This window comes from Pieris napi, chromosome 6, assembly GCF_905475465.1.
Source record: "Pieris napi chromosome 6, ilPieNapi1.2, whole genome shotgun sequence".
In the NCBI taxonomy this organism is placed as follows: Eukaryota; Metazoa; Arthropoda; class Insecta; order Lepidoptera; family Pieridae; genus Pieris; species Pieris napi.
In genome coordinates, this window is record NC_062239.1 from 11247162 (window position 1) to 11260016 (window position 12855).

At 35.7% G+C, this 12855-nt stretch overlaps 1 protein-coding gene across 1 annotated transcript; it reads left to right on the top strand.

Moving 5' to 3' along the window:
* Nucleotides 1–5348: 5348 nt before the first annotated feature.
* LOC125050308 (counting factor associated protein D-like) lies at nt 5349–12639 on the top strand. Its single transcript, XM_047650052.1, has 16 exons — nt 5349–5476; nt 7384–7566; nt 8301–8378; nt 8448–8510; nt 8650–8775; nt 8849–8953; nt 9053–9311; nt 9495–9594; nt 9673–9796; nt 10107–10266; nt 10586–10701; nt 10888–11014; nt 11200–11510; nt 11585–11901; nt 12165–12262; nt 12337–12639. The coding sequence occupies exons 1-16, from the start codon at nt 5446–5448 to the stop codon at nt 12581–12583; spliced, it is 2445 nt and encodes an 814-aa protein (XP_047506008.1). The 5' UTR covers nt 5349–5445; the 3' UTR covers nt 12584–12639.
* The last annotated feature ends 216 nt before the right edge of the window (nt 12640–12855 follow it).

Sequence of the window (12855 nt, forward strand, 5' to 3'; positions counted from 1 at the left end):
TAAGATACAGGTGTTGAAGATGCTCCTTTTGATCTTAAGTGGGTACTCTTTATTCTTTAGGATGTGTTTTAAAGACCAGAATCTTTTCCAGGCATTTGAGGTTCTTCTCTCTATTTCCTGATGGGCTTGTTCTGTCATGGAGATGAGTTGTCCCAAGTATATGTAGGTTGTCACATATTCTAGGTTTTCGTTCTCTAGGATAATAGTATCTGGTGTTCTGTTTGTCATGGCTTTTGTTTTTGATTTGTTCATTGTTAAACCCACTTCTTTGCTTTTGTATATATATACAGTAATGTACCTACTGATCAATTTAAATAAAAGCGCCTATCGGGTACCTAATCCACACTGTTAATGTTATATTTTTATCATTTTTTTGTAAAATGTATGTTGACCATAATTGTCATGTATTTTAGAATAGATAGATTGCAACTTATAATGTAGAAAATGCATTATAAATGATGTGGTGTACAGCCCTGCGATTCTGTAACTCACTTTTCGAACTCACACAGCGGTTTTCGCATCGGCGGTCGCTCTCAAATCAGCCGTGAAGCAGTCATTTTTTGATTTGGCATTCTGAAAAGGTGGGAGCTTGTAGTTTATTGTTTATTAGAATATCGAAAAGTGAGTTACAGAATCGCAGGGCTTTATAAATATAAATATGCACAATGGACCTAATCAGCGTCTAACTGCGGAAACTTAGCCTGCCAACCATACCATACTGTATAAATTAATATATTTGAATTAATAACTGGGTCAAGTATTCGATTTATTTTCTACATGTTTTTTATTCTACTATTATATAGTCGACGCATGAACTGAGGCTTCGAGTCATTAATAATATTTATCTGACTGTTTCACTTGCACATTCAGGTCTCATGGAGAGGTGTAGTGATGTACGTAAGAATTGTAGAGCCTTTACAACGAAAAATAATTCTTTTGCATTTACAACCGTGTATTTCACAACAGAACAGCTTCGCTTTATACGCGTGAATATTTTAACACAATAAAACTACTCCAATGTATTTCATCAACATGCCATATTGCCGATTACCAAAAAGAAATGAGTCTGTTAAAAAAGGACGAGTTCTTCGAGGCTCTGTCGCAATGGCTCTAACCGCATTACGTTTATGTTATCAAACGTTACTAAAATTCGATGGTCCATAATATAAAAAAAAAATCGACGGTCCCTACCTACAGACTACAGAGCGACATGTCAAAAATAGAGGTTTTCAGGAGAGCATAGTGAATGTTTGAATCTCTCTAGAAAATGAATCTAATCACTTTTTGATATTTCTGAAATGATTTATAAGATATTTAAAGTTAATGATTCTATTAACCATTTCTATAATAATACATGCTTTCATGAAAAACTCGATAGATGACTGTTTCTACATTATAAATTTAATTTAATCGTTTATACGTACAATCAACTAGTTTTTATTTAAATTTATTTTAATACATAAGTTACTATAATAAAAGGTACGACTTGAATATTCTTAGATTTTTTATACGTGGTTTTTTTTATTACAATACGACTGCTTTGGGAATGTACAAACGGAATGCACTGAATTAAAATAATAATCAGCATGATTTTTATTATTAAAATAAAATTGTTAACTAAATAGAAAACGTTTAGTTTTCAATACTCGTCTAATCTACTTTTTTAAAAAGGCTCTACTTTTTAATGACGGTGAATTAAGCTTCACAATCTAAGTCTAACAATATTCTATTTTACTATTTAAATTATCTGAAGATATATCTAATCTTATTATTATCACAGTTTCATTCAGTCTGATTAGTATTATTTTTTTTTCAACATAAAAATGAATTAGTATCTAGGTTATGGTCTTGGTTGACTGACCAAGTTTTTTATGTCTACCCACATCTGTGCGCTCTAATTTTTAATCTTAGTTTTAAATATGTGTTTCTCAGTAAGTGAATTTTAATTCTTATGAGAAATAAAGTTATTCTTAAACCTAAGTTATCTCTAATCAACCATCTTCATCACCCTGGACTTCCTAAGTATGATTAAGGTTTTTTATAAAATTCATGATACTTTTGTAGAATTATCATTTTCACACAAAGTAATCAAGTCCTATTACTTTGCTTCAGTTATCGCAATTGGCTGTTTGTATAACTTCTCTAGTATAATCTCTTGCTCTTTCTTTTTCTTGCTCGTGTATTTCAAGTTGTAGTCAGAGATCATTTGTGTATAGCTGTCTTCAAAAAAATCATACTTAAATTCTAAAACGTCTGGAGAGCTCCCTTATTGTATTCCAAATAATTTTCTCAGAGTTCGTATCTTTTAGCCAGTATTTAGTATGACCATTCTTTGAAATTTCAAATTAAATCTTGATCCAGTTCTACGACGTGGGACATTCTGTTTAGCCCAACGAATCAGCATATGCCATTCATCAAATATATAAATGACTTTGGTTTTTACTGATCTTTCTATAAGCTCATAAACGCTGAACGAAACGACGGCACAAGTCTATGTTAAATCTAGTTGCTTACAAAAAAGTACATGAATACAATAAGATTCCGATTCTAAAATCATTAACACCGGCTTCAACCTTTTTTTTACAAAAGAAAACATACAACATCGCGTTTAGCAATTGTTTCGTTCCAAAGTAACAAACAGCTTCTATTATTCCAGCACCAAGAATAGTAAAATTATATACAGATATTTTTTTTTTAAGTAAAGAACAGTGATGTTAGCATGTGGGGTGTTAATTATTTTCTGAAATGCTGTACAACGCGTCATGCTCGCTTAAATGTCATTGCTTGTGGCGGCGTCCATGCGTCGGGTTGTCTCTCTCCCTAAAATATGGCGAGGGGGCCGATGGCTGGCCATGCGTCATACTCGTGAACGGGTGCTGCTTGTGGTGACTGGTCGTACTTGAATTCGTGTATGCGGTGATGTTAATTATTTCGACTATGTGTTTGCGTGTTGTTCCCACGAGAATGTAAGTGCGTGCTCCTATTTCACCATGCCTCCTGCTGATAGGGGACAAGTCTTTGTTTTTATTTATGTTCTTATTATTAATTACTTAAAATGTCATGTGGAACATGGTGTAATGTTTGGAGCTCCTTACAACCGTTGTGTAAAAAAAAAAAAAAAAAAACATGGCGATTAAAAAGAGTGGCGGAGAGTTTATTGCCAGTTCTTCTCTTCCGTTCTACGCCCTTGATTTGAGAACTGGCAGTAAATGTAAAATTAGAAGCATTAATATTTATATCTTTAATGACGAATCACAAGTGTACATTGTGTTACCTACGTGAATAAATGATTTTTGAATTTGAATTTGAATTTGAACGATACATTTTTGATGGATTCGATTGAGCTTCTATTTTATCAACGTTTTCATTTCTCTGGCTCTTTCTTTATAGTCGAAATGTAACTTTAATTTTAATTTCTCATTCTCCAATGGTGAGGTACCTAATGTTATTGAGTAACATAAAATAAATAAAAATAAAATATGTTCATTATGGAACATAAGATACGTGTATCACTTATTCCACGTCATTAAATTTAAATTTGTAGGCATCCCTACTCATCGGCAAAGAAGACAGAGGGTGTAGGCTGAGAGAAAAAGCCGGCGTAAAAAACTCTCGGTACTCTTTTAAAACAGCAAATCATCAAACAACACTTACTTTAAAACAAATATCGCAAATTAATTAGAAGTAGCCTGTCTAGCACTAGTCCCAGGCCCTTTTATCAACTAGATAATCGTTGACTTTATAGTAAGCCTTTTTACACAGCTTTTCTTTAATACATTTCTTAAATTTATTGAAAGGCAGAGATAAAAGAGCCTCTGGGATTTTATTAAAGAAGAGTATCCCTTTCCCCAAAAAAGAATGACTAACTTTAGATAGTCTAGTACGGGGAAATTGCAGCCTGCGTTTGTTCCGTGTATTAACATTGTGCGTATGTTCTATTCTAGTAAACTTATCACTATTTTTGTATACATACATAATATTTTCATAAATATATATTGCGAGGGAAAGGTAAGTATATTAATTTCCTTGAATTTATCTCTTAGAGATTCCCTACATTTTAAATTATAGATTGCACGAATAGCCCTCTTCTGCAGGATGAAATAAGTCACACTGATCGTGTTTCGGTACGTGAAAATGAATTTCAACTGTTGACTGATGATCTTTATATATATAATTCTTCTGTGAGTGTGTATGTCACTGAACTTCTCTCAAACGACTGGACCGATTTTGATGAATTTTTTTGTGTGTGTTCAAGGGGATCTGGGAATGGTTTAGATTCACAAATCAGCTCGATATATGGCGCTATAGTCGGTACTTCCATACTTTTATATCCTAATCGCTTGAAATATCAAGCAGGACAACGTCTGTCGGATCCGCTAGTATCTTTATATTGCTTTACAGATGTAGCTTTATCTTTGGTTATTTGTTGCTCCTTGTTACTAATGTTTTCCAGTTATATTGTGATATTATTATTGCAAAAAAAACACACCACCAAACTGTATTATAATATTATTCAAATACTGGATCTAGGGAAACTATCGTAAATGACGTTAAGTTCGACAAATCTCCCGCTCGCCGATAGGCGCGCTTTTGAAATCGTAGTAGAAAGGTACATATTATGCATAGTTCGTATATACTACATCAATTCATTGAAACCAGAATACTCTCATACGTTCTCATAATACGATAAGTTTATCTACTAATTCACGAAATATAAAAAAAACACTTTTACAAGATAAAGCCAAAAGTGAAATAAAATTGAGAATTCTGACATGTCTTTATAGACGTAGGGTCCGTCGCGGCCGATTAATATATTGTATATTACAACATATTTAGTTGGATCTCTTAATTTTGCAATACTATCGAACAACGCACTTGAATCTTTTTACAGCTTTGCGAAGGTCATAATGTTTAATAATCAGTCAAAAGTCAGTCAAAGTCATAATCATTCAAACTTCTTTGGTCAATTACAGATTAATTTTACTTTCCAACAATTTCATATAACTACCGAATAATAATACGTTAAATTGTAAGCAGTTCGTTGAGGTTCACAATCTTTCGACAGTTTATAATCTCGCGAGATAGATTAAAATCTAACGATGTTTACAATTTTACGGTGACATATACACTGGCTGATCCCATACTACCATTAAAATGAAATATAATTATCCAGGAACATAAGACACCAAAGACGCAAAAACTTTTATTACAAACATCATGACTGCTTTAAATTTGGTCCATTACTGTGTCTATAGTCACTATGGTTCGATTCTAAGCATCAATAGCGTTTGTGTGGTAAAAAATATTATTAGATAACAGTTAAAAACTAATTCGAGTGGAGATGTCGCGATCTCGAAGGTCGCGATAGGTGGGGTCGATTTAGATCTGGTATCGTTGAAGACGACACAGTCACCTCCGAAGCCGCGTGACCGAGGGCTGCGGACAATGGCTTCTTCCACCCAACTTCTCTTTTTTTGTAAGTAAAATTGTATTTCTAATGACGCCATTGGTAAATCGTTTAGCGAAGAGTTTATCTCCAGGACATCGGAATCCTATCAGTTTTATTTGGAATATGATTCCATAAAAATATATATTTGTTGTTATCAACTGAAAACAAGATATGTAAGTTTAACGTTTAGCCCAAATAGCGGGTGCTATAAGTGTGTATCTACTTATTTTTACCAAAACTAACCATATTAACTAAATTTGTTTTAATGGTTTTTCCTTACGCATAGCTCGGAAATCAGAAGAACAAACCTGTTTCCTCTGTAACACCATCTGACGATACTTAATCACTTTAAAAGCCTCCAAATGTGTTTTATTAACTAGTGAAACTTAAAAGTTCTTTTAATTGCGAAAGAATAAATAAATATCATCATTTAATCAATTTAAATGTTGTCAAATATGTAGACGACAATTCTTGGTTCAAAAAATAAAATGATATTATATTCGTTGCTACGTTTTTATATTAGTATTATTTGATATTTTAATTTATTAAATTGAAATTTACTTTAATTATCTATTATATTATATGTGTATTGAGCTTTAATCAATAATATATCGCATCTACCCGTGTTGTTCTTTTTTTCTATTTATAATAATTTGCTTGCAAAAAATATAATAATAATTAAGCTTCATCTATTCCTTAAAACATTCTTACAAAAGATACACACACTTAAAATTACATACAGAATTTTTTTTTTTTCCAAGGACTTCTTGTAAAATAGCCAGGCCATCCACCTTCAATTCACTCCACTTCTTTCTATCTTGAGCATTTTTCCTAGCAAACAATATACATAGTACATAATAATTTAAATTGAGCGGTAATATTTTTATAATAACAAAAACGGTCATACAAATATTTTGTATAATTAAAGCCTTTAATTGATAATGTGATAAAGGCTAAAATGGTGTTATTTTTTTAAATAGCTAATCGCAAATTTTTATACCGTAAAATATTATGTCAATTTTAAATTAATTATCCTTATTATAATGAGGAAGGAGATATCAAGGTAAGTCACTTTGATGCTTTACCGATTTCTATTTTCGAGTTTTATGACATATTTATAAGTTATATAAATCATATAAGTTCTTAGTTTGGATTGTAGGTATATATGTCGCGGTTCGACTCTTAAAAGCGCAGTAAGTTCTGCGTACGATTTTACTGGATGCCGTCCAAAACCAAACTGACCAGTGACCGGTGGTCGGTGACCACGGACCACCTCTCGACCCGTTCCGTCCCCACTCTCGAACCGTGCTCCTCACTCAATCGCCATCTCTGAAAGTGATAGCATTTTACTCTTTTTAACAACTAATAACGACATCTATGATCGCTTTAACGCAACCTCGCCGACATATATAGAACTAGCCGTTTCGCGCCCGCTTTGCTGGACGAATGAAAATAAATTTTATGTTTCATTATTTTATTTTTTTTCATATTTTTATTATTCTTCTTTTTAACTTCCCGCTAAGAAAATTGAAATATTTCGAAAATCGAGTTTTTAACAGATGTTGACGTTTTGCGGTTCTAGGAAGGCTCTTTTGTTTTTATTAGCGGGAAAAAATTTCATAAAAGTAAAACAGAAATAAAAAAATGAAGGAACGTTGGAATTAAAAAAATAAATAGCCATAAACCATCTAGGAAAAATTTCGCATCGAATGGTGGTAGTTTCATGTCGATACGATCAGTGGTTTAAGCGTGAAAGAGCCTCAAACGAACACCATTTTCTTTTTATATATATAATAAAGATATTTAAAAACACCGTACAATTTTATGTAAAGATTGGCTAATGTGCTTTTTCGATAAATCTAATACTACCATCGAACTCATACATGGTTTTCAATTCACTTGCTTCTTATAACTTACTATAAATTTTGTTACAGTGTGCGTGTATGCTTGTGTCTCTGTTGATGGAGTTAGTCTCCGTTCTAGGACGCAAAAGCCTGCCGCTAGGTATAGGATTACTGCTGAGCAGAGCAGCGCCAGAGAGAGCCCACTAGACTTGGCAGATAGACCAGTACCTTTACAAGAAAATATTGCAGTTTCCGCAACGGTTCAGCCCACAGGTTTGTCTGTTTGTGCTTTAAAAGTAATGAGGTAGTAAAAAATCTCGTCCTTACAGAAAACATTCAAATTTTAAACACCAGATTTACTTACAATAACTTTAAAAATAATCCTTATCTTTAAATTCCGTCAGTTTTAGTTATATAATTTTATATACATATATACTAGCTGACCTGGCAAACGTTTTTTTGCCATGTACTTATATTATTTCTAGGAAACATTTTTTTAGTTCAATAAAAATAACTACATATCTTCAATAATAAAAAATAGGGGTTGATCGTAGAGGGGTGAGAGTTAGGGCTTGTATATATTTTTGTATGCTGTATCATAAAATAATAAAAACAAAAAAAATCATTAAAAATAAAAAATAAAATTTTGGGGACACCCCTTATCACTTAGGGGTTTGAAAGATAAATAGTAGCCTATTCGGAGATTAGTTGTAGGGACGCCATGGCGACGTGGCCAGCGACGTCGCCATGGCGTCCCGGTAAGGTATGGCACTTACTGAATATGCATAAAAAAAATCCTAAGCATCGGTCGAGCCGTTGTGACGAACATTGTGACACGAGAATTTTATGTATTAGTTTAATCAAATACCAAATAATACCTATTCAGTAACCTAGGTCAGGTTAGGTTACTGAACAGGTGTAGTGTAGAATACTAAGAAACTTTAATAGTTTCTTAGTTAGGTACTGGGAAGTTAAATGTTTTAATTATATTCTTAATCGATTTCCAGGTTTTCTTGCTGACGCAACTACATCGCCTGCAGTGCCACCATGGTTTCTAAATCCTATTAGCATCAATATCCCTATACGTAAGTGGTTCGAGCATAATTGGATGATAATTCAGTAACATGAAGTTAATAAACGTATGTTTGTTACAGCAAAGGCATCAGCAGGGACGATACCAGTTGTGTTGCTGCCAGTGCCTGTGCCTATGCAATCTGGTAAATACTTTTCTCCCATCAAATAGCAGCGTAAAAAAAAGTAGTGTTCCTAAGTCACAGCGGCAAAAATAAAAAAGCAAAGACCACGAAACTGTTAAGGTACTGCAAATGATCTGCTTACATCTTTTGCTTCTTTTAGAGTGTAAAGCACCTGTACTACAGACACCCATCCACCGCCAAATATCTGAAAAAGCAGCCCCTGTAGACCCTGGTTATGAAGAACCTGAAGAAATCCACCGAACTAACCCACCACTCACAACAAATTGTAAGGAAACTTGTATCACATAGTATTTTGAGGGTTTATAAGTATTTAATATAGATATTATGTCTTAAATCAGCACCAATACATGATGCACCCAAGCCCGTGTCATTGGAGTTCCCTGGTTTCGTGGTAGCAAAGGAAATCGACCAAGGCATATACTTCCCGCCGCTTACGACCAACTGTAAGTTATGTTAATAATTTTATTAAATAAATAAGTCAAATACACATAATGTAAATATTACTTAATATGAAATTATACTCTAAATAATTTTCTTATTAGTCACGTCCGAGGAGCTCGTGCAGTTATTCCTGTCGCAGACTCCAAATGCACCGTATCTGCCGCCTTTATTGCTATCAGCACACGACCAGACAGTACGGCAGGTGGACGCCGGACCATCACCCCAAGCCCCTGAGGCCCACCAACCATCTCAGGCGGCTCCGGTTTCTTCTCCGCAAAAACCTAGCTTCTCCAGTTCTCTTCAAATTGAGGCTGAGCTTTTCGTCCCAAGTTCTGACTACACCGAACCCTATAAGCTCTGGTAAGTAAAGATCCCATAATTAAGTTAATATTTTTTTGCTTTTTTTTAATAATCGAATGTATCTGATATTCAAATGCTACTTCACTTTCTGATGAGGCTGTCTTTTTATCGAAGTATTGCAAGAAAAGATTGCGCATTTTCCTATATACGTAGGGAATATATCTCTATATATGAAATGTGCAGGTTTGACGGCGGCAGCAAAGCAGCGCGCGTAGAGTTTCACGGTGGTTCAACTGCCACCTATCGTACCTTCTCCACTGAGGGAAAGGTGGAGCGCTTTGAGGTATTTTGATACTCATAATTCTTATGAGCATTCAATATTAAAATGTACAATATAATAAGATGTAATAATAACTTGCAGGTACTTGTAGATAGATCAAGTGAGGGTAACGTTCGTCGCTGCGCTCGCGCCGAGCCAAGCCCTGCTACCCCGACCGACCGCATCCCACCAGGGCTCCCAGACATAACACTGTTCCAATTCGAAGGTATTTTATATGAAGGTTCAGTAATCTAGTTGTTGCCATCATTCGTAGACGCTAAAAAATCTCCAGATATTTTCCATTTCAGCCTTGCGATTCTGTAACTCACGCTGTGAAAACCGCTGTGAGAGTTCGAAAGATTAGTTACAGAATCGCAAGGCTGATTGAATAATTATAATAAAAATACATGAACTGATTCGGATTGCCTCCTCTCTAAGAGAAATAGCAGACAATGTATCCTGTAACGGGTTATGATATTTGTCATCAAAAGATTCGTTTAGTGGCAACTCTAATACTCTCTATCTTGTATTTACAGGCTACGTAGAAGAAGAAAATAACGCTGTACCAGTAGAGCGATGGGGGCGTATAGTTGCAGGCGCAGAGGGAGAACTGGGCGCAGCAAAGAAGGAGAGGCTCACAGCCCGACATGAACTGCTTCTGACACGCACAACAGCCGGGAACACAGTGCCAATCCAGTGAGACACTTATCTTTAGTACTTTTTTAAATAATTGTTTTACGTTTGCACGCATAAAGGTTTGTCACCTAAACCAATTGCCAAAAGCCGTGAAAAAGAAATGTGTTTGTGCTGTACGGTTGTGTATAGAGGGCCTTGGAACCATGATGAAGATAATGACTGTGGAAGAGATTTTGTAATAGAAAATGTCTATAATTTAAATATTACGCAACAGAATTAAAGGATGAGTTTGTTAAATAAAATTTTAAATGCTCTTGTTTATAAAAGATTCCCTATTGTGTATGTTTATACTTCTCGAAGTATTTACTTATTTTTACAGATACACCGTCACTATGAATAGCTCCCAACTGGGAGAAAATTTCGATTTCTATCAACACAGATACACGGTTGTCAAGCACGTCGAAATGGAACAAGATTTCTTTAAGCCTAATATTGGTAAAGCTCTGTTTAATCATTAAATCATTGTTTCATCAAATCATCTATCATATTAAGTACTACATTTAAAGTAAAATGAGTCTCTCACATTGATTAAAATGTGTCTCCTTCCAAATAAATGCGCTATATAATATAGAAATAATGGTATTGCGTTATATTTAAATATTAACTGAACATATTACACAGAGGAATTGTGCGACCGCGTCGAGAGGTGGAATAAAGTTAAACCAGAACAAATGGCACGTCTTGAGCCGCTGCGCGAGTTTACTCTAATGCCTGCGCGTGACACGCGATACGACGAAATATTTGACAAGTAAGTGAAGATTAACTGTCATCAATACTGCATTTGGTCCGTTGTGCGTCAAGTCCTGGCTAATTAAGCCAACCTAGATCCTTCCAGAAAGATAAAAGTTTCCTGGGCACTTCACAAGCTTCACGGTGCTTCACTGCTCCGAGGATTACTATTCCTTGCGTAGTTGATATCCATTATATTTACAGGTTTAAGGCAAAATATGGGCGCGTATATAGAGATGCCCGCGAAGAGGGGGTCCGCAAAAGCGCATTGGTAACATTCGTACGTTTCATAAACTCCGCTAATCGGCAAGGCTCCACTGCCCGATATGGTGTAAACAGCTTCTGTGATCGTGTGGAAGCCGAACTAAAACAGATGCTGGGCGTCGAGATGCATCCTGGTGACATTGACAACGCTGAACAGTTCCCGTACTCGAGGCGAGATGTAAGCCGCCGTGAGCAAAGGCTTCCCGAACAATTTGACTGGCGGCCTCGCGGAGCTGTCTCTCCCGTCAAAAGTAAGTGTCATAGTATGTATGTCTGCTAAGCAACAGTCGAAGATGAACTTTGCATGAACTTTTTTGTGACACAGAACAAGTGCAGTGCCAGTCATGCTGGGCGTTCGCGGTTAGCGGTGCGGTCGAAGGAGCTCTGGCGGTGCGTACCGGACAGCTTGTGCCACTGTCTCCGCAGAACTTGGTTGACTGCGCACATCCATTCGGAGGGCGAGGCTGCAAGGGTACCTGGCCTTCTCACGCGTATGACTACACAAGGGAGCGCGGTCTTCGGGCAGATGAAGAATACACCTACACGGATTCGGTCAAAAAGTGCCTCGAAGACTCAGTTCAGCCCGTTACCCGCATATCTGGCCACGTCAATGTTACACGCCGCAGTGTACCTGCACTCAAGGTGACTTAAATACTGTAGCTTTACCATGACAAATTGACAATGTATTAAAAATTATATATTTATATGAATAATTTAAGTTTCATGAAACAAGTGAGGAGTTAGATTTTTTATTTATGATAGGTTTTTATTATTTTCTTTAACTCATACTTATCCCGCTGAGTGCAATCTGTAGGTATACAGTACATATGTAGATATGTATAATAAGTATCTATCTATAAGTAGTATTGATAAATTGATATTATATTAAGGTGTATGTATCACAGGTGGCGATAAAACAGCACGGGCCCACCGTCGTGATTGTAGATGGGGTAAACAAGGGTTTCTTTACCTACTCCTCAGGCGTACACTATGATGAACGCTGGTATGTAATTCAGATCAAATATCAAGGTAACAGTCATGTATCACGTGGTTTAAACAAAACTAAATTTTCCACAGCGGCAAAGTTAAAAATCCGCTGAATCACGCCGTTTTGGCGATAGGATGGGGGAAGCGGGAGGGAGAAGAGTACCTAACTATCAAGAATTCGTGGGGCACCGATTGGGGAGAGAAGGGCTTTGCAAGACTGCAATCACGATCTAATACGTGTGGCGTGCTCAACATGCCATCATACCCAATTCTACATCGTCAGGACGTGTTACGCAAAGATTTGCAGGGTGCGAAGGAAGTTCGTACAAAGGAGTAAATGTTGAAGTTTTAAAGCGAAAGTGTGTCATAGTCGAATAAATTTTGTTTTTTATATTGTTTCGTTTCCATTGTGAAATTCTAAAACAGGACATTTTTTCGATAAAAAGTTACAAAGAACGCTGTTTTTTGCATTGCCTCTATCTTTAAATCTGTTGAGTTTGTGAACATTTATCGCATCTAGCAAGATATTCTGGAGCCATTGTCCGAATGTAAAACAAAAGAGAAAGGGGTGACGAAGTTAGGTTGTGATTACATTCGCATCTCCAGTCT

Excerpts from the sequence above, each read along its gene's own strand:
- LOC125050308 (XM_047650052.1), top strand. The coding sequence starts at position 5,446 with ATGGCTTCTTCCACCCAACTTCTCTTTTTTT. Across the intron at positions 8,954-9,052 it reads CCCGCCGCTTACGACCAACT|TCACGTCCGAGGAGCTCGTG; the intron begins GTAAGTTATGTT and ends TTTTCTTATTAG. Across the intron at positions 10,702-10,887 it reads TTTCTTTAAGCCTAATATTG|AGGAATTGTGCGACCGCGTC; the intron begins GTAAAGCTCTGT and ends CATATTACACAG.